This window comes from Fukomys damarensis, unplaced genomic scaffold (genome assembly GCF_012274545.1).
Source record: "Fukomys damarensis isolate Sample0158 unplaced genomic scaffold, DMR_v1.0_HiC HiC_scaffold_37, whole genome shotgun sequence".
Taxonomy (NCBI): Eukaryota; Metazoa; Chordata; class Mammalia; order Rodentia; family Bathyergidae; genus Fukomys; species Fukomys damarensis.
In genome coordinates this window covers 28901842-28923874 of record NW_022900949.1, presented here as the reverse complement: position 1 = coordinate 28923874, position 22033 = coordinate 28901842, and the positions used below count along the sequence as shown (strand labels likewise).

The window sequence follows — 22033 nt, the reverse complement described above, 5'->3', positions numbered from 1 at the left end:
GAAGAGGGCAGGAGCCACGTCATCCTTTGCCTTCGGTCCTTGCCATCTGACCTAGTGCCTGGCTTGTTATGGGTGCTGTCCCCGCTTCTGGCTCTGAGTTCCAGCCGGTTGCCTTTCCTGCCTGAAGCTTTCTCCAGCAGGGGTCTGGGGCCAGAGGGAGCCTGCTGACCAGTGCTAATTGGTGCCATTGAGTACTTAATGCAGAGACAGGCCCAAGTGGATTCCCAGGGAAACAGACACTGAGGGTGGCTGTCGTGCTTGGTGGGGTGGGAGCTCCTTTCCCAGAGGAGGCTCTCAGAGTGCCGGGGCAACCAGCGTGAGCTGAGGTGGGGGTGCTTTGGCAGGCTGGAAGGGCTTGCTGAGCAACCTTGGAGGGGTTTGTGTTGGTGCCACGGCTTTGCACAGTATGGAGCATGGCGAGTCTTTAAAGAAAAGAAACCCCAGCATGGGCTCTGGGAGCCAGGCCCACGTTGGCCATGTGGAAACGATGGGCCTGCAGGAAGGCTGTGCCTCCCAGTATTGGCCCTGCTGGCCTCAGCCCCTTGTTGTGTTGAACAAAGCTCCTGTATGCCTCCATCGCTTGCCCTTCCTGCTGTTCCTTCTGGCTGCCTGTGCCCCAGCTTGCTGTATTCCAAATGCACTATACTCTGTTTCCCTCAATCTGGAGCAGTCTCTGCCCTTCCCTCTCTTGGCTTAGTCTGCTCATCCTCCAAAGTGTGGCTCACATGCTTCTACTTCTAGGAAGCCTTCCTGGACACCCTGTCAGTACAGGTTAGGTTATGCTGCAGTAACAAGTAGCCCAGCGATCTTGGTAGCTCAGAACAGCACAGTTTATTCCTTCTTTATGCTCCATCCCTGACTCTAGGCAGAGGAGGCTTATGTTGATGGCAGCCTCCATAGTGACAATGGAGGTGGAGAAAGGGCAGCAAGAGAGCAGGCCACACCGCTCTGGAAGCTTCTGTCTGAAATGACATTTGTCCCATTGCTGGCCAAACAGTGGTCACATCAAGTCCTGTGTCCACTGTGAGCACAGCAGGGCTGGGACAGCAAGCCCCCCCGGGCACATGGGATGTTTACAGTTGTCACTATAGCCTCCCACATACCATGGTCAGGTGTTTCTGGCCTTCCCTGAGCCTCGTATGTTATCCTCTGCCCTGTCTTTCTCACCTCCCCGCAGAGAGTGGATCCATGGGGGCAGGGTGGTGCTTTTCCCCTTGGGGACCCCAGGTTTGGCTCAGAGAAGGCGCCTGGTGGATGGTGGGGAGTGGGCAAGAGGTGAGAGGCCATTGCGAGCCCCATGATTCCCCCCGCTCTTCTGCAGGCGCCGCGTGCTGGCCATCTCCGATGGGATCGAGCACATCGGGAGCCTCCGCTGGGAGCTGGCCTTGTGTCTCCTAGCAGCCTGGACCATCTGCTACTTCTGCATCTGGAAGGGCACCAAGTCAACGGGAAAGGTGAGAGGTCAAGTTTGGAGCAACTGTGCAGGCGCAGGAGATGCATGATTGTCCTATGCCAGCTCAGTTGACTAGAGAGTGCCTAGCAGTTGTGTTGTAAAGTCTGGCTCGGAAGTTGGCAGGTAGGATGGGACTGGACAGAGTCCACTCAGGAGCCCAGAATTAAGTCCATTGTATATTTGTTATAAGCCTTAAGGCTATTCCGCTTTACCTGCTGAGCCTCAGTTTGCTCACCTGTGAAATGACAAAGCTTTACCCTGTCTGCCTCATAAGGCGCATTGGAAACTGAGCGGTGCTAAAGGACCACGGTGATCCTTGGGTCAGTGAGCTGTATGCTGGGAACACCAGCTGTCTCCCCTCGAAGGTCCCAGATCTCAGAACACCCTTGTCCCTCTTCCGCAGTCTGTGGAGGGGAGAGCAACCACCTCTGTCTCACAGCCTCCCTGGACTCTAGAGCCACCACCTGGCTGGGGCAGACACATGGGAGAAGGCAGCCAGCTCATGGCTCTTTCCCTCACAGACTTCAGGCCAGAACCTGAGACTGGCCCCCAGGGCAACTGGGAAACGTGGGGAAGTGTGAGGACTTTGGTAGTGAATGTGTGATGTGCCTCAAGGATCAACGCAGAACTAGAAATGTGAAGCTCATGGCCAAGTCCAGCTCACTTATGAGTTTCACTTTTTAAAAGCGGGTGGGGGTGGGTGAGAGTTAGTTGCCAACCTGTAGAAATTTGACATGGAGAGTGGAAATCTGATCCTGGCATCCCTTGGCAAATAAGATTGGGCGGCACCAGACCTGCACACCAACATGGCTGTGTGTGGCTGAGCTGAACAACAGCCACCTCCTTCCGGGGTGTTCTGGTTGGTCACAGTCCCCACCACTCCCTGTCACCCCATCCCGTGGCTGAGTGTCTATGCTATGAGTTTCCTTCTGTTGGCCACTTAGTTTTTCCTTATAGAAGAGAGGAAAATGACCGTGTCCCTTTTTGCCTGTCTGGTCGTGATGGGAAGTTGCTCACAAGCAGTGTTCTAAGTTATTGGCTGGGACAGGCAATGGAGAGGAAGCTCTAGGAAACGGCTGCGCCTAGGACACGCATCGGGGCCCGCCTGCAGACTGGCCCGCAGCTGCAGCAGGAGGGTGGGATGTGTGCTGGAGGTGGCCAGCCTGCAGCAGATGGGGCAGGAGAGCCCAGCCGAGTTAGTGAAAGTGCCACACTCCATGGTATAAAAGAGCTACTGAAAAATAGCCATGAATGTGCTAGGTGTCAGAGAAAGTAGAAATGGGAAACTTGTGTCCCTTCAGCCACAGGGACTATATTGATCTCTAGTTGGTATCATAAAGACAACCGGATTTTTCTCTGTTCCAAAATACAAAGTTGTTGCATTATGATAGACTTCAGGCTGCTCCCTGGGTGCTATGCTAGGGCTTTTCATCAACTCCAGTGATTGCCCTGCTTTCCCGGTGGAGAACCGGAGCTAAGAGCAGCTTGGCCATGGTTATGTAGTGACCCTGTGCCTCACGATTGAGCCCAGAGCTCTCTCCTCTCTCCCTCTCACCTCTGGATCAGTGCACAGAACACGTGCTGAGAGTGACACCCATGCACACAGCTGCCGTGGCCTCCTTTCCTCCTCTCCGGTGGAGGCAAGGAGATCAACATCAGCAGCAGCGGCAGCATAGAGCCCAGGTCTGTGGTTAAGAGTCACCAAGGGCGTCCTCTGGGCTTCAACTCTTATTCTTCTCAGGCCTTGGAGGTACCCTGTGAGACAGTAGCCACCAATGTCCCTGCTGTACAGATGAGCAACTGAGGCTGGGGGAAGTGACTTGCTCACAGACCCTCCTGTAGGAAGTGGGAATAGGTGAAATTCAAGTGTTGGTGTCCATATAGTCCCCTTTCTGGATAGGTGCACTGTGCCCATCATCTGTGGCTTGGGGACAATGATAGTTTCTTATGGCTGGTTACGAAGAGGTGGGTATTGAAATCACTTAGCACATAGCAAGTGCTCAGTGACCACAGGTTGCAGCTTGATCTAAATGGACCCCTGAAGGGCAATGCTGAAACGCGATGAGCCAATCAGACAACTTCTGGAGGGCTGGTTGTCACTGGTTGTTCATGTGACTTGTGCCCAGGACCCGCGTCAGCTTCCAGGATGAAACATGGTTTTGGAGAATGTGAGAATCTGCAGAAACCTTTGGTCTCTCCTTACCCTTATTCATGTGTGAAGACACTGTGGCTCAGAGAGGGGCAGGACTTGGCCAAGGTCACACAACAAGTAAGTTCCAGGCCAGAAATGAGAGCCAGGTACCCTAGATTCCCAGCTCTTCACGGGCTCTGGGGTCACATGTGACAGACAGTGTGGTGACACCAGGCAACCCTACACCATCAGGTGGACCTCATGGCGGGGGGCACTTTGGTTCCTGGTTATTACTCATTGCACCTTGAGAATAAGCCCAGTGTCCGAAGGTTTTTTGAGTTCTGCACAGAAACAGCTAAAAATAGATCATTGGGTGACCGAGACTCCCAGTGTGGGCAGAGGCACCCCTGTCCCCTACTTGTGGGAGCCGGAGCAGAGCCATCTCCTTGCAGCCATCCAGGGAAGAAGATGCCTTTGCTCTGGGTTTCCTCCCTGGGTGTGGAGCCTGCTGTCCGGTGCAGCATGGGTAGAGCTCTCTGCCGTATTGAATGTTCCTCAGTGTGGGAGGTTCCCGGACCCCGCCTGTCTCCAGGTGGAAGCTGCTCTTGGTCTCTGCCCAGTTCATCCAGCGCATTCTGCGGCCAGGGAGGCCGGCATGGGAAGCCTGGCCTTTCATGGGATGGCAGGATTCAGTCCCCAGTGAGCCAGTCCCGGGTGAGGCTGCCACAGTGAAGTCAGGCTTTGCTGGCATTCACATCTCCACCAGTGACAGCTGGTGTCACAGAGAAACAGCATTCAGTGTCGCCCTGGGGCCAGACGAGCATCCATATCCATGTCAGGGCCAATAGCAAGGTGCTCATTTCTCTTCGGTTGCTTAGTAAACATGGTGAGGTATATAAATCCCACCTGTGCCCAGAGCTCCTGGAAAGTGTGGGGAGCGCAGCAGTGAAGACAGAGGACAGTGCGGCCCCACAGAGCATGCAGCCCGTGAGGGTGGTGCGATCAGACAGCAGTTAGGATTCAGAGCATCCATGTCACATCTGATAATGGAATGTTGCAGCGAGTGCGTGAATCAGATTCTTAAGAAGCTAGGATTCAGAGGACTGAGGATACCAGGCCAAGTGTGTCAGAGCCAGAAGTCATCTTGGCTTGTGAGTGAAAGCCGATTTCACAAGTGAGGCAGTGGAAGCCCAGGAAGGATGCAAGGTTTGCCCAAGGCCCCAAGGCCCCCTGCACACAGCAGACCCCACCTAGGCCGTCTGCTTGCCCTAGGTGGGGTTTTCACCTGCCTGCCCTCCTGCAAGGACGAATGTGGCTTCAAGGCAGACACGCCTTGGTCTTCATTCTGAGCGTGTGGGGTGGCGGGGGGAGCTCGCCATCTGTTTATTTCTCTGCCCAGCGAAATAGCTGCAGTTTGATCACTACAGAGACTTCTCTCTGTCTCTAGAGGCTGTTGGAAATTCCAGCAATCCTCTAACGGGCTAAGAAAATGAAGAGGCCTTTCTCAGTCGTACGTTAAGTCTTAGGAAATGAGATGCTGAAATCCTTGCTTCCTCGGGTGTTTCCACTGTGGTGTGATGTCGTTTCACTCCAGACATCTGGAATCGGGTCACGGGAATCGGACGACTGCAGCGTGGGGCCATCTCTGCGATGTCCCCAAGTCCTCCTCTTAGTCATTGTCCACATCCATGTTGCTTATTACTGACACTGGCTTTTCGTTCTAGTTTCAAGGCCTGAAGCCACAAAGTCAATTTAGACAGCTCTCTTCAACTCTCATCCAATCACTAGCGAAGCCCAAACACAGAAACAACCAGAGTATCCCATTCTGTCCACCTACCTGCACATTCAGCAGGCATTGAACATTCACTAGCTCCCCAGTACCTTGGGTGAAAGTTGCTATTACACGATCTCTTTTCTACAAATATATTGTTGCTGTGCGGGATGATATACCTGAAATTCTTTGTGATCTAAGAAATAATGATTTCAAAGTGAGCCAAGCGATACCTGGCTTTATTCCGTCGCCCTCTGTGTATGTCAATGTAATGGCTTGGTATTGTTGTCCTAGCTCTATGATTATTTGTTAAAGGTTGAAAACTGTTTTTATTACTACATGTCTTCCTTTTGTGGCTGTGCTAGGCCCTAATTTTATCCAGGGATTGGCCAACAGTAGCTTCAGGGCCAAATCCATCCCACTGCCTGTGTCTGTAAGTGAAGTTTTATTGGAAAACTTCCACCTCCATTCACTCACCTGCCATCTTTGGCTGTGTCCGTGCTACTGCAGTGGCAGAGTTGGGTAATTAGACCATGTGGCCCACACAACATAACACATACGTTGAAGAACCCTGAACCAAAAAATCTGAGATCTAGCTTAGATGGTGCTACAAGGGAAAATGTTCAGTTTGTAAAAGTTTGTTTCATGCACAAAATGACCTTTACAAAATCTCCTTAAGCTGTGTGTAGAAGCTGTATCTGAAACAAATGAGTTTCCTGTTTGGACTGGAGTCCCAGTTTCAAGAGATCTCTGTATATATGTGCAAGTATTCCAAAATCCAAAAGAAAAATCTGAAGTCTGAAACGTTGCTGGTCCAAGCCTTTTGGAGGAGGGATGGGGGCTCAGCTTGCATTCCTGATCTGGCCCTTTCCAGAAGTCTGGGGACTGATAGGACGATCCAACCTGTTAAACTTTTTTATGTAACCTGTGTCCCACTGAATAAGAAATGATGATGAAAATTATTGTCTCTCCAGATTCCTGACCATTTCCAACACAGCCACGGGGGTGGTTTTGATGGAGAGCTTTTCTTAAGGACCCTTCAAGTCTCCTTCCATTTTCAGGGCCAAATGTGATGCTGATTTGCTAGGGACACTGCTCATTCCTTCACCTACCCTTTCCTGCATCTGGCGTTTAATGTGCACTGACTGTGCTTCGCACACTTGGCAGGGGGCACTGTCCTCTGATGAGTGAACCCGGCCATGGGGCTTATGGTCTTGGGAGGGTGCGGGAAATAAACCAGACATAGAAATGCTAAGGAGGGAACATGGGGACTACGATGGGGAAGGATGGGGGGCAGCGCCCCTGTGTGCTAGGAGGAGGATCCCAGGGGCAGAACCTGGTGACTGTGAGGCCAGGATCGCTGATGGGGAGGTGGTGGAGCACGATGAGGAGAGGCGGACAGCGGTAAGGCCCCACAGGCTGTGGCAAAGGGGACAGGGTTCCGTCCTAGTGCAGTGAGTGGCCCTGTGTATCTGTAAGCACGGGGAGCCTGCTCCGGTTCTTGTCCTCGACCTGGCTCTCTCTGCTGGCTTGCTGGGTGGGTTGGGGGTGTAGAGAGGCCATGGGCATCGCTGCCAGCAGGTGGCCAGGTGGTGGCAGCAGTGGGATGGGGAGAAGCTCAGGCCTGAGACCCCTGTGGGGCAGCACCCTTGTTCCGTCAGTGGGCCTGAGCCCGCGTGGGATTCAGAGACTTTGCCGCCTATCTCCTTCTGGACAGGGGTGGCGGGCCCAGCCTCTCTCTGGCCTGGACGCTCTGCTCTCGGTTGACAGCTGCCCCGCCCACCAGACAGTCACAGCGTCCCCTCCTGCTGCCCCACATCTCCCCCCAGCTGGCTCTTGTCCTTTTCTCTCCCTCCTGCCCGGTTCCTCCTTCAGCCCTTCTCTCCGTGCTGGATGATTTATGGATTCTTCCTCCTCATTTCCTGGTCTCCAGGAGCAGTGGTTGGGAGGGGAGGGCACTGCAAAAACAATTCTGGTCCCATCCCCGCCTCCTCCTGCTGCCCCTTTAAAGGAAGCTGCAGGATTAGCCGGGTTTAAGAAGAATCATGCCTTTTCTCTGCCCTGGGGCCCAGTTTTTATTCTTTTCAAAACTCCAGGGCACCAAGGCAGGAGGAAGAAAAAAAATGAACCACACACACACAGACAGACACACTCACCCAGAAACAGCTGCAAATAGCCTTGAATTGATTTGTTTCTTTCCTTCCCTCATTCACCAACCAGCAGAGGAACTGGAGGTGACACAAGGACTCGACACAGACCTTGTCGCCTGGATGATGTAGCGGTGGAGTGGATGCAGGCGTGGTGCCTTCGTCTCCCAGGGCCCGTCCTGGGCCTTTAGTCTTTCCCACAGCCCTGTGATCACCCCACTTCCCAAGGAGAAGCTAGAGGTTCAGGGGGCTTCGGCCTCCAGATCACGCAGGATAAGTCAGCTTCCCTCCGGGGACAGGGTCGGGCCTGGCCCGGAGGAGCTGCAAAGGCTACCTCCCGCCACCTCTCCACCGCAGCCACCCCGCTGAGGCAGGTTGGAGCCCTGCACAGACAATTTATTCTTCAGGAGCACCCTGTAAAGTGTCTAATGGGCTCAATGAGGCGTGTAGCGAGAGCAAAGGGGCAGGGAAGGAAGGAGAGGATGTGTGAAAGAGCAGGGGCCCTGGGAAGGAGCTGGGCCATGCTGTCTCTCCGCCCTCCCAGCAGCCTTTGTTGCCCCAGGAGCAGGAGAGCAGCTTGGTGGCAGGGCCAGCTTTCCCCGCGGCCACCCATGTCTGCATTCAGAGAGGAAACTAGAGCGCTCATGAGATGCATGCAGAGGACCGGGCAGCCAGCGCAGGGAGGTCCCTGCCCCAGGGCACCAGAACCCGAGGACACCACCGTAGCCACCGCTGCCACCGCCCCAGGGGCCTTTGTGCAGTGGTGGGAGTGCTTCTCACACCACTGTGATTCTGGAGAGCCATAGATTGTGACATGAAGTCAAAAGAGTTCAGTGTCTTGATTCAGCCCTTTCTCTGGCCTTGAATGGCAGTGTTTCACCTTTAGCAGGAACCCTGGCAGCCAGAGAACTTGGAGAGGAGGGAGGCTTCGCGACTCAGTAATACCGTCTTTATTAAAGCACAAAAGCCTCCCAAAGTCCAAGTGATTGCTGGGGGGGTGGTCTGCAGGGCTGGCCAGCTCTGGAGAAAGCTGCAGCAGCCCAGAGTGGGGCTGGGGGGAGCGGGCACTGTTAACCCTTCCCCAGCACCCTGGTGTAGAGCTGACTCGGGCTTGTGGGTGTCCCGGGATGCAGGAAACCACCCTCCAGAGTGACAGTCACAGAGTAATCAGAGGCCTTGCTCCCAGCACAAGACAAAACCCAGAGCTGCTAGGAAACTCAGCCAGAAACAAGAGAAGTATTTATCTTATGCCTACTGAATACCAGCACTGCGCAAGGCCTGGGAAGGCACAGATAACAGCACAGGGGAACAGGATGGGCAGGATGGGAGTCAGGTGTCCTGTCTGACCACTTGCCAGTCATATGCTCTAGTCCAGGCCACCTTGTGCTTCTCTGGGTGTGGCCTCTCCAGATCTCAGTTTCCATTTCTGTCAAGGTTAGCATGAGAAGCAAGTGACGGGTAGAGTTATCCCTAGTGAGAGAGCAGGCCAGATCGGAATGATGGGGTCGGGGGTGTGGCGTCAGACGGTGCTGTGGCAGGAGGGCACCATGCAGCAGCCTGCTGCGGAGGCCCAGGCAGGGTGACTCATGGGCTGGCTCTGTAGAGGAGAGGGGCGTAAGAGTGGCCAAGAGTGGTGACACGAGCCTGGGCCGGTGAAGGGCTGGAGAATCGGGTCTCGCTGGCGTGTTGCAGGGGCCCCTGCTTGTTGTCACCTGCAGACCCCAGGGTGGCTTACCCACCCACCGGGTCCCCTCTGCCTTCTCATCCCTGTTGCCACTGGGACCAGCCAGAGGACAAAAGCAGTAGGAGAGAATCATGTGCCACCTAGTGACGTTTTAATCAGTGAAGAATGGCATATATGGTGCCACAGTGGTTCTGTGAGGTCACTGAGAAATCCCCACTGCCTGGTGACATCGCCGTCGCTGTAACATCGTAGCACTTGGTGCTTCAGTCACACTCTGGGTGATGCCTGTGGGAACTCACCTGAAGACCTGCTGGTTGTGCAAAGTATGGTGCACATTTATCTACCGTGTGTGCTTGATGATAAATAACTTCCGGACTGGTATACACTGCTGTTGGTGGTCATTGTGGAATGCACCCCTCCTGGTGAAAAACAAGTTGCATATGAAACAGCTGCCCTTTTACACAGGAAGCAGCTTTGGACATTTCACCGTGTCTCTTGTCTGCGTGGAGAAGCCACGTCGTATGAGTGATGAGCATGATCACTGTGTTCCCATACCAGGACCACATCGCCTCTGGGATGCTCTCCTCGGAACCTGTGCCCACCCTTTAGCAGCTCATGCCTGTAGAAGAGACAGAGTGGCAGGAGGCATCAGGGGCCGTGGGGCTGACAGGCAAGGCTGAATGGGGTGGTGGTGGCCCAGGAGAGGGGATTCTCTCTATCGGGACACCTCTACTCTGTCCTGCCATCTCCAGCCAGCTGGCTAAGGTGAGTGCCTTGAGGTCAGCTGGCTGGGCCTTGAGTCATGTGTACCCAGTGCCTCCCTAGCAGTACCTGGTTGAGTAGGGTGGTTAAGGTAAACTATGTCATCTTGATTGGCTTGGGAGCCACCCAGGAGATTTTTAAAGCGCACTGCTAAGTGTGTTTGGGTGGGTCATGGAGATGCTTCCTGAGGGTCTGTATCTAGTCCCTCATACCTTCTTCTGTGTCACTGTTCTTCTGCTTCCCAGATACCATGAACTGAGCGTTTTTCCTCTACATGCCCATCTGCCATGATGCTTCCACCTTGGAGCCAGTGACCATGGACTGAATCCCCTGGAACCATGAGCCTTTTTAAAGCTGTGGGTGTGGGGTGTGATGTCCAGCAAAGCTGACCAGTATACTGCCTGTTGGATTGGGTACAGGCCCCAGCTACCTTGCACATGGCAGATTCTTTCCTCAGGTGTGCCCAGCCCCACACCTCATGGGAGGAGCACCAGCAGGCCACCTGTTCTGTCCCCTGGTGTCCAATTCTGCTCCTTCATTGTAGTTTTCACGCAGGCCTCAAACCTCAGCAGCAGCCCCATCACCCAGAGCACACACTGGTTTTTAGAAATTCCCAACCATGTGCTACCAATACCTGTGTCACAGGGAAAGGGTGGTCTTTGCCAGCCCCGCTACCCTCAGTGCAGCCCAGCCTATACACATCTCATCAGAGCCACTGAGAATGGAGATCATTCCCTCTGCATTAGGAGGCCATGCTGAGTCCTGCATGGTGGAATGGCCCCTGACCTCACAGCAGCCTCTGACATCCATGCTGCTGTTTCTTCCACCTTGATACAGCAGGAAGAGGTGGGGGGACCTCACAGTCAGTAACAGCAGTGCAGCATTCAAACCCAGACCTGCCTGGTGCCAGAGCCCTTGCCTCAGTTTCCCCCCTTTGTGTGGCATTCAAGGCTTTCACAGTTTCAATCTAGTCTTCCTGTCACCGGAGTCATAGACTTAGTGTATTTAGGACTTTCAGTGTGTTCATATACATCTGTCCCATAAGAAAATGAACTCCCTAAAGAGAGAGTGCTGAACCCTGATGCTGGTGCTTAAATAAAAACCAGTGGGTAGGTGGACAGATAGGCATATAACTCACCAGCACATTCAGCTCCCTGGCTCTACTAATGAGTGTGTGGTGTGCTTGACACAGCAGTTGCCAACTGGCTAAAGGGTGTACCACCAAGCAGATTCTGCTCACCTCTCTTTGTAGACATGAGAAACTGAGGCTTTGAAGGCTTAAATGAAGGCCAAGGTCATTTCCTAGTGGCAGAACCTGGATTTGCATCCAGAGCAACTTGCCACTAGGTTATGGTGACCTGTGTTCTCCATCTCCCCGGTTCACATCTGTTGTCTTTCTGCCCCTGACCTCCACCTCTCCTTCCTGGCTTTTCCTTGCTCCCATGACAGCGTTTATTGGCAGCAGTACCTGCCTGCCCCGTGATTACCTGTTTGAGGCCCCATGACTCTCGGGGTTGGGGACACAGAGAGTTCTTACTCTGTGAGGCAAATGTTTACCAGGTGTGTCCTGCGTCCTGTGTCCTTGGCCAGGGACTGTGGTGCCTACTCCAAGCAAGCTTGCAGCTAGAGTGGGGTCAGACCAGTCAGAGCGTGTGTTACAAAACCTCCCTGCGGGGAGGGAGCGTGGGGAAGGGAATAGGGCTCAGGAGGCAGCAACAGCTCAGGCTGGAGCGGGAGGTGTGGGCAGTGTGAGTTGCTCCTAGGCAGGAGGGAAAGGGGAGGCTGGTGTGGACAGGGGCAGGGAAGCTGGCTCCTTTTTCCTCCCTACCTGTGTGATCAGGGTGCTGACAGTGTGGGTGACTTTGTCCCTGGCATAAGTCACAGCATGGAGGCTGTGATGGCCCTTGTGGATCGATTCAGCAAGCCAGCAAGCATGTGGTGCCAGACATGTGCTGGGACCTGTCAGGCTGACGGGAGGACAGGCCCACGGCATCGCCGGGACAGCCACACACACAACTGCTACCTGGAGTCAGGAAATGGCAGAGGTAAAGGAAAGTAGAGCCTCTCCTCGGTACGCATGGTAATTGCATTTCTGGAAAATTCAGCTTCACTTAAGATGCGGTTACTGTGTGTCAGGGAGAGGAGTGAAACCCAAGACAGGGCTGGAATTGTGTAGGATTCCAAGTGTTCGGCCCGGGTGCAGAATGCCCAACTGGGAGCCTAGAGCGATGTGAGGAAGGTGATTTCTGTGGAGGGACGTGGCAGAGTCACACGAGCCCTGATTCGCAGCTCAGGCCTTGCACCCCAAGCTGCAGAGCAGCCTGTTGGGGGTGCTGGCAAAGCCACTTCATTGGAGAGGACGTTAAAGCCCAGAGTCACACAGCCAGCAGAGGGGTGAAGATGGGAACCCAGCCAGTGGCCAGCAGTATGGAGGGAGCCCTTGCGAGTGCTGGCTTCCCCTGTTACCTTAGCTACCACTCCCTTGTCCACCAGGCAGAAGAGAACAGAGGCCAAGGGCTCTGTCTCTGGGTCAGGAGATGTGGGTTTGGGCCACAGCTTTGCCTCTAGGTGATCCTGAGGCTTTCTTTGCCCCTCAGCTGTTCCTTAGACATCAGCTGGGGACAGAAGAGCACCTGCCTGCCTGGTCAGAAGGTGTCCACAGGTGACACTGCACGGTGCTTGGGATGCAGCAGGTGTATAGCCGTTAGCGGCCCTGTCGTTTTGATTGTACTGGCTCGTGATTTTTATAAACTCATTTTCTGGCTTCAGAGACTTCTCAGTCTGTGGACAAGGGAGCCTGGAGACAATACACGCTGTCCTGTAGTAAATATCAGTTGTTGGCAGTGCAGCTAGGGCTGCTCCAGAGTTTGGACCGGGAAGTCCCTCATCCCTGGGTGGTCTGGAAAGGCAGCCAAGCGCAGGCCTGGAGCAGGGCCCTCCCTCGGAGGAGAGGTGAGGAAAGTAGAGTCCTTTGGTGCCTGGAGTTGGGATATCGATTGGGAAGCCACGGGCTGGAAACACAAGTGCCAGACTAAGGTCCCATGGACAGAGGTGAGCCATGGAAGGTTCCTGAGCAGGAGTGTATTTTGTGAAGGTAGAGGTGGCACCGGCAGGGCCCCCACTGTTCTTTCTGCTGAGGCAGCAGCTGTTGTCCCTCCTGTTTGACAACCCCCTATGTGTTATGAACTAGAACCTGCAGTGAGAACCTTGGAGCAGAGCATAATTCGCTCTGTAGAAGCCGGACACAGTCTTTATCCAGAACCAGTCACACTATCACAGCTACTACTGGCCCAGTATGCTGGTATGAGCCAGACCAACACCGAGGAGGCGGGGAGTTCCTACCCTACATCAGCCTTGGTTCCAAAGCCTCTCCTAACCCGTGGCCCCTCTGAAGCCTGGACCACCCCGCAGTGCGACAGTCTGCCTGGGCAGATCTGTTCAGGAAAGTTGAGATAATGTCCTTGCTAATTTTAGGAAACGCCAAAAGGCAGCGACTTCTAAATAAAACAGCCTGTCTTTCAAAATGTAAATGCTCAGGCAGCGAGACGACATTAGGAAGTTGGCAGGGGCTGGCGCCAGCTTGTGAGGGATACGCGCGGCTATAAGAGCAATCCGATGCTGCCTGCACGCTGCTGGTTCTCTTCCTGTGTGTTTTACGCCCTGGAGTAGGAGCCAACTACACGGATCGCTCAGAATCCCCGTTGATCACCCTCAGTCCGCGGGTAGGGCTGACATTAGCAAGGGGACTTTCTGAAATAACAAACAGTACCTGGTAAAGGACTGAGTAAAAGAAAGTAGAGCCTCTCCTCAGTATGCATGGTAATCGCATTTCTGGAAAATTTAGCTTCAGTTAAGATGCGGTTACCAAACCAAAAAAAAAAAAAAAACACTTTAGTTTTTGAACCTTGGGCTCAATCTCTGGCACCAAAACCAAAACAACAAAAGATACTGAGGTTACATGTAGAGCACCCAGGAGGCAGAGCATGTGGAAGTCTTGAGCAGCAGGACAGTGTTCCACTGCACGGGGACTGTCCCCTGCTGGGCAGGATCCTTGCACTCATAGACCTCTGTCACCTCCGTGGGTCCCCAGTGTCTGCGGCGACTTGAAGGGTCTCTGTGTGTCTCCGGATGCCCTTTAGAGGATGGTGCCTCTCTTCGTGACAACCGGCAACTTGCTTTGGATCCTTTAATCTTTACAGTCGTCCTCTGGTGTCAGTATTTTGTTCCTACTTTGTGGATATGTGCCCGAAGGCTGTGGCGGGATGAGCTGGAGCTGGAGTCCACTGTGTCGCTCTTCCTCATGGTCATGGTTAGTACTGCCCTACTGCTGTGTGGAACCAGAGAGAGAGGGGGAGAATATGTACACGTTAGCAAGTCTCTCCCAGGGGCCTGGGGATATTTCCCAGGTCCAGGAAGCCCTTGGGGTTATAGCCCAAAATTATAGGATTGTGTGGCCGTGTATATTTTCCTGGGTGAGGGTCCATAGATCACTGGTTTTCATAGGAATCTGTGCCCCCCCCCGAGAAACTTCTAATATGACATTCACCTGATCTCGTATTATATCATATTTTCCATACTAAAAGGTATACATTGCTTCCAGTTACAAAAGGCATTTATCAGAAATAACAAATACTTCTAATTAATCTGCTGCCTGTTGTCCTGGCATTATTCCTGTGTGACACATGAAGCTGGTATGCCTTTGAAGGTTCTTTATCTGTTTCACAGGACCTGGTGGATGCTCCTTCCTCAGTATGGTTTTTAGGATAGGTTTTTGGTTTTTTGTTTGTTTGTTTGTTTGCGGGGGGGGCGGTTGAGACAGGGTCTCACTGTGTGGTTGAGACTGACCCGGAACTCACTATGTAGCCCAGGCTGGTCTTGAACTCACAGCAATCCTCCTGCCTCAGCCTCCTGTGTCCTGGGATTACAGGCGTGCACCACCATGCCCGGCAGTTTTTAGGATCGGTAGGATGTGACCATCAGTTTGCAGGGACTGTGGTCACAGAATATAACTGTCTTTATTAACAAATGTCTTGTTTTCTTGGATCCATCAAGTACTTCGTTATTTCTTTTCAAGAAAATGTAGAATTGTGATTATATTGCTGATGATTTAAATTTGATGTACAGTGTCAGTTTTCACCCTTGGAAAAGCATAGTGTGACCTTTTTAAGACATTCTAAATAGTAAACAATAATTGATTTAGATGAATAGAATTTAAAATATTTTAAACAACAAAGCCCATAGCGCTGTTGTAGTGACGGTAATGGGCACAGCTATGACCATGTCCCTTACACTCTGGCAGTCGAGACTACATAGCAGCTGTCACCTCATGGACTCTGCGACTTTAGAGATAGTAAGGTGGATAATTGTTGTGGCTTGGATGTGGTTTGTCCCCATGGGCTCGTGTGTTGGATGCTTGGTCCCTGGAGAAGTAGCGTTGGGAGGTTGTGTGGTAGCTTTAAGAGCTGGAGCTGGTGGGTATTGTGTAGGGCATGGGAGTGCTGCCCTGGAAGGACTTAGGTCAGCTCTCATGGGATCCCTGAGTTCTCACATGGACAAGTTGTCAGCACAGGCCCAGGCTCTGAATCTTGACTGGCTTCCTGTTTTGTGGTGTGATCTCTCACTCACACTCTCGCATGCATGCCTGCAATCTTCTTGAATCTCCTAGATGGTGATCTAAACAAACCTCTTTTCTTTATAAAGTTAGCTAACCTCAGGCATTTCATTATAGTAACAGAAAATGGACTAATACAACAACTGAACAAACATGTTTAGAATTGATGGGGCGGAAGCTCTGGGAACAGTGAGATATGCAGGGAGAAAATGTGAGAGAGTAGGGTGAAGGAGTGGAAGTGAGACTTGTTGCGGGGGCATCAGTATTTAAGAGGCTAAGAGAAGGAGGAACCTGTCAAAAGGAGGCCAAGGAGTTCCCTAACAAGTAGAGAAAAGCCAGGATGGTAAGACTTCGTGGAAGCAGGGAGGAGGGTAGACCCAGAAAACATAGGGTAGAACTGGTCCTCCTTGTAAGAGCAAGGACAGGAAGTGCATGGAGGGCTGGTTGTTCAGGGATGGGGCTGGGCTGGACTTTTCTCCCTCTCAAAGGTTAATCCACACAGAGAGCCAGAGAGGGAAGCTGAATTCAGAGAGGCACATTGTAGTTTGGGCAATCCTACTATCCAAGAAGGGGACACAGGGGGCACAGGTTGGCAGGGGGAAATACATGTGCAGTGGATCCCCAAATTCACAGTGGTTTTGTTCCTAGAGCACCTATGAATTGTGAACAACCACAGATTTCAGATGTGGTCAGAAAAGTACCTCTAAAGGTCTGTTTTTATAGTTTAAACCCTATATATGCCATGTCTCCTGCCGCTGTGTAATTTAATTTGATAAAATATTGTGTTAATAAAGCCTTAGAGAGCGCAGGGCATTTGGGCAGCATCTTAGGGATCTTAGGCCTTTAAGAAGAACTGCACAAGAACACTTGAGGTAGTTACTTGCAGTACAGCAGACTGTTGTAATGCGGGAATGATTGTGTATCTGGGAGGTGGGCTACAGGGCAGCAGCCAATCAGCAGCAAGAACTGGATGACCCTCTCTGATTGGCTACTTGCAAACCACCTGCCAAAAGAAAAAAATTGCAGGGGACATTTGTAGTTTCTACAAAATTGCGGGAGTTTCCCCTAACAATTATTAGTTAGGCTCTAAGGAAAAATCTGCAAACAAACAAGGCCACACACTTTCACAGGGTGTACTGTGTGGCTTTGGAGTTGAATATCTGGAATCATAGGTCTTTGTAGGAAATCCAGGACATTGACATAAGGGAGTTGAAAAGATGGGTCTTAAACTCCAGGAATGGTGCAGGGCATCAGCACATTGGTGCCTCCTAAGACTGTAGAAGGCAGTGAGAAAACTCAGGAGGGAGGGCATGATGGGAACGTAGAGGTGGGTGTCTTCGTTTGTGTCCTGTTGCCATAGTAAAATACCATAGACCAGGTAGTTTATACAGAATAGAGGTTTATTTGGCTCTTGGTTCTGGAGGCTGGGAAGTGCTGCTGGCGTCTCAGGAAGGCCTCGTACTGTGTCATTGCGTAGCAGAGGGTGTCACATGCGGGGGCAGGCACACATGTAGGCTTGGGTCCCTTTTTCTTAAAAGCCACTCATGCTGACCTGGGGCACCACCCTGATGACCTCATCTGATCCCAACTGCCTCCACCGGCCCCGCCTCCAAGTGCCATGAGTACATGCGTTGAGGGGTTACTTTTCCTGCACAGAAACTCTCAGGAGACGCGGTGAAGCCACAGCATGGGCAAGGCTGGACTTCTAGGAGACAGCTTGGAAATTGGCAGAGAGTGGCTGCCTCCATGAGCGCAGGAGGACAGGGCTGGCTCTTGTGCCAAACACACTGTGCAGCCCCGAGCAGGAGCTCATCAGTGTCAGTGGCTTGATCACCTCGAAGAAGCACGATGAAATGAACCTGGGAGAGAGACTGTTTAAAGTGGAGAAAGGAAGCAGAAAATGAGAATAGCCTCATGACAGGAAGTTTTAAGGCTGCCAAGATACAGCAAGGCTACTGGGATGGATTAGGAAAGGGACCCTGGTGTTCTCTGAGGTGGCCGCTGAGTGGAGAGGTGGCAGCAGCAGACAGGAGGCGAGTGCAGATTCTTCCTCCAAGGAAAGGAAGCAGCACGTTGCAATGCTCGTAGGTGGCTGGGAAGGATCTGTAATCCTCAGGGCCCCCCGCAGAAGGGTCCAGGGGCATCCTGAGTCTGTGACCTATGCAGTGGATGGGTGTTGTCTGTCTTGGGGAAGAGGCTGTGCTTGCAGGAACCAGGCATCCCCTTGCCTTTCTGGCTGCTGATGTGGTCCCTGAACCTTGCTTCTCTCTGCACCTCCATCGTCACGAGTTTACTTAAGAGAGCAAAGGGACACGGGGTAGTGTTTCTCATCCAACACTGTCCCCCGCTGGTGGATCCCCACCAGGGAACGTGCACTTTCATAGTGTCCTTGGTCACCATGGTGACACCAGCCTTCTGGTCCAAGAAGATGGATGGGGTTAAAATCATTATTAGCCAAGGCCCAGAGTGTGTTTTCCAGGCAGTAAATAATAGCTTCTAATTCCAGTGTAAGTTCGGCTGGGCATGGAGTGTTCATGTTGCTTGGGCTGGTTTTGGGATTTGTTCTCATTTTTGTTGCCTTTACGGTGGATCTCTGTAAAAATCAATAAACTCCCTGGCCAATCTTAATTCACCATAAAATAGGCTTACACACTAGCTTCCCCCATCCAGTGATGTTTAGATACCCTTCAGATGAGGATTCACACGGGGCTCAACCTTCATAATGAGCATGGCTGCTATTTCAGTGTCCTGTCTCCCTGATACACAGGGCTTCTTTCTCTCTCTAAAGGTGACTTTTCCCAGGATGATGCATTCTGCCTGCTCTATGTATGGTCCCCCTTCCTGCTTTGAGGAATGTTCCTACGGTATGTTCTAGATCAGGACCCTAGAGGGTCCTACAGGGACCTGCCATTCCCTTCCATGCTGGCACCAGGAGCAGCTCTGTGGCACACCAAGGCCACCCAAGATGCCCACCCTACATCATTGTGTCTCTGGGCTCCCACTCTGCCACCACCGAAGGGCCCATCACTTTGCCCTGGCATCAGCTCATGTGCCCGGTGAGGACAGGGACCCAGCTGGCCCCCAGATTGAGCTTGCTCTCAGAACCCAGTGTAGACCTGGCACACAAGGAACTCATGGATCGCACTGAGCACAAAGTTCTTTCCTCTCAGATGGAGAGGCTGAGATGAGAACCCAGACTGTTCTTACCACAGGTTCACTGCAGCCACATGGGGTTGTATCCTGCTTTGTTCATTCATTCTTAACTAGGTTACCAAGGTCCTAATTTATTCATTCATTCATTATTCACAGCAAGTACAGGCCTTTGCCAGAAGTGTGTCAGAAAAACACCTGACCCTTGAGTAGATACAAGGAAAGAGAGAACGAGCTAAGTGAATAGCTGCTTTGGATCTGACTCTTCCCTGAGGGCCCATGTGTGGAAGGCTTCATCCCAGCCTGTGGTGCCCTCGGGGGATAGTGGAACCTTCAGGAGGCAGAGCCTAGTTCACTAGGGTGTGGCCTTGAAGGGGACACTGGGACCCTGAGCCCTTCCTGTCTCCCTCTTTGCTTCATGGCCACCCTCAGTTGAGCATCTTCTCCACCACATCCTCTGCTATGTTGTCCTGTGCTTCCATAGGCCCAAACCCACAGAGCCAAGGGGCCGTGAACCAAAACCTCTGAAACCATGAATATATTAAACCTTTCCTCCTTGTAAGTTGTTTACCTCAGGTATTTTGTCATAGTGGCAGAAAACTGACCAGCACAGCAGCTAACTGCATCACAAGGTAGAATGGAATATAGCTTGGTAAATGGAGGACAGGGACTGCTGTTTATTAAAGACAGAAAAGCCAACTCATGCATCTAATGCTGTGTGGGCACTGGTTCATTTAATTCCCACACCCACCCGAAATAGGAACTGTTATCTACATTTCATAGATTAGGAATCCAAGACCCAAATGGATGGAGTCAATCTACCGTATTATTATCCTCACTTTACAAAGAAAGAACAACAAAACCTAGAAAGACTACCTTGTCAGAAGTTGGTCACACCCATAGAAAATGCCAGAGGCTGGATTGGAGCTCTGATTTTCTGACATCAGGGTGCCACCTCTGCTCCTTGTGACAAAGACCATGTGGGAAGTGTTTCGTTCTGTCTGGGTGGCTCAGGCTAAGTCCCAGGAGACATGGCCATTGAACTAGTCTTGGAGGCTGGCATGTTTTGAGTAGTGAAGGAGGAGGGGATCTTCCTGGTGAAGGCTGAGGCTGAGACCAAGTCCATAGGCAGAGAGGCACAGGTTTTCCCTGTGGAATGCTGGAAGATGTGGTGTGAGATGAACCTGACTAGGACACAGGGACTCAACCCCCCCATGGGTCCATGCAGTGGTGCCGTGCAGGCTTTGGAGTCAGATAGAGCTGAGCTTGAATCCTGCCCTTTATTGGCCATGCAGTCATGGATAATACTCAATTTCTGGATGCCTCAGCTTCCACCTCTGTGAAGTGGGCATGTAATAATTCCTATTTATGTAACCAGATTACATAAGAGCAAACAGCAGACAGTAAGTATCAGTCCCATTTCTCCTGAGCTGAGTACTTTTCCTTCTTAACCCCTCTGCTTCCAACCAGGTTGGCAGGATACCCCTAATGGCCAAGAAAGAGTGGCGACATTGCAGGGTTTAAATGAGCTATGGATGTCAATGCTCCTTATGGTCTCAACTATTATGGAGGACAAAGAGCTCTTCAGATGTTCACTTTCTTGCTCACAATGCCCCAGAACCTGAAATTCCTGGTGTTCTGGTCCTTTCTTTGTGACCTGTTGGGCCTGGGGATGGCATTTTGGCATCAGTATCTGAAAAGCCTCAGGGGTTCCCCTCAGAAGGCTGTGCTTGAGCCCCAAGCAGCCTTTGAGTCCTCCAAGGGGAGCCCAGATTCCTTCCTCACCGGGTTCCTGTGTGTCATGCAGATTGGCCTTGTTCACTGTCCTTAGCTTTTCCTGAGACTAGAACAAGCTTTATCCCTGTGTCTTTGTCCTTGGTGGACACGATCAAGTCCCATTCTTCACATGTCAGTCTTTGAATGTCATCTATCACTTTAAATTGGAATTTTGTCTTGCCCACTTTCATCCTGGTGTGATTTCTGCCATTCTGTCTAAGTACTGCACCCTGGCCCCTCAGCCACCAGAGTTGCTGGCTGGAGTTGGGACTCCAGAGAGAAGCCTCATCTACAGTGGCCACTTGGGCTGAGTCCTAGTGCCTTCTGTCCTTCCTTCCAGTGCCTGGCTGCAGCAGCTCTCTGGCCTGTAAAGTTTTTCTTCTCTCTTGATTTTGCTCAACCAGGTTTTCCTAGCCAGTGAATTATCACTAGAAATGATACAGACTTAGAGGGGCACAGGACCTCCTAAGATCACAGAGGTGAGATTGGTGGTTAGATATTTAGTTTGCACATGTGACTCTGATGCCTATAATAGAGACTCAGAGAGCACTGGTGCAAATAGGATAGTTTATTTCTTTCCTCCTAACAGTCCACATGTGAGCTTCCTAGGCCAGGGACCCATCTCCTTCTGCTCTGGTGCTCTGACTTGCTCATTAACATATCCTAAGGGGACTTGTCTTCATTTCATCTATGCGAAGGGCAAGGAGAGAGAGAAAGGAGATAGCTTTCCCTTTAGGGTTGTGACTTAGAAGTTGTGCACAGCACCTTTGTTTATTTCTTATTGGCCAGATGCAGTCACACAGCCATACCTAGCTGCAAGGGAAGCTGAGAATTGTGTCTTTTTTTCTAGGCAACTGTGAGGAAGCAGTGGGTCCCAGGGGAGAAGCATGGTCTCTACACTGTAGTAGAATGGGCACTAGAACTTGCTTGCTGCACCCTGCTGAGATCCTCCCAGCTCTAACTCTGTCCCTCAATACCTACCCTCACTTTCTCAACCCAGTCCAGAAATTATGCCATGAAATATGGACCCCCAGGGAGGGCCGATGTTTAATTATTTTAGTCTTGGTACAGGGGCTGAGTTTCTTGGCTAACGATCAGCTATTTGTCATTGTTCAAAAATTGTAACTTTGACTTCCCATGGAAATATTCTTACTGTTAAAATATTATTACTTCCTTGAAGAAATGCCAATATTTTCTTGTGGAAATATGACTCTGACTATTTAGAATTTGCTTAAAACAGAAAGCCCCCATACACATTTAATTTCTGTTAGAAAGTTCTAAACAATACATATAAAAGTGATAAAAAAATATGGGGAGACTACATATGTCCATGGTCATTTTCCTTCTTCAGATTTGCATTTTCTTAGCATGTTTTCCTCAGAGATTGCTAACAGCTTAGTAGAGATTAAGCCAGACTCTTTGGTGACTGCTATGGTGCTCTGTCTTAGAAATTCAAGGAGTGGTCTCTGAAATGCCAAAGGGAAGTGCAGAGTCTGTTGATGTTCAACATAAGGAGTGTTTAGGGACTGGATGTCACTGTTGTTCTTT

At 51.5% G+C, this 22033-nt stretch overlaps 1 protein-coding gene across 4 annotated transcripts in view; it reads left to right on the top strand.

The window, feature by feature from the left end:
* Slc6a11 (solute carrier family 6 member 11) overlaps window positions 1-22033 on the top strand; it is a 108798-nt gene that overhangs the window by 24816 nt on the left and 61949 nt on the right. For all 4 annotated transcript variants that reach the window (XM_033759813.1, XM_033759814.1, XM_010631371.2 and 1 more), the window contains exon 5: window positions 1322-1454. In XM_033759813.1, the coding sequence (XP_033615704.1) occupies window positions 1322-1454 (133 nt within the window). The remainder of the gene's footprint in view (window positions 1-1321; window positions 1455-22033) is intronic.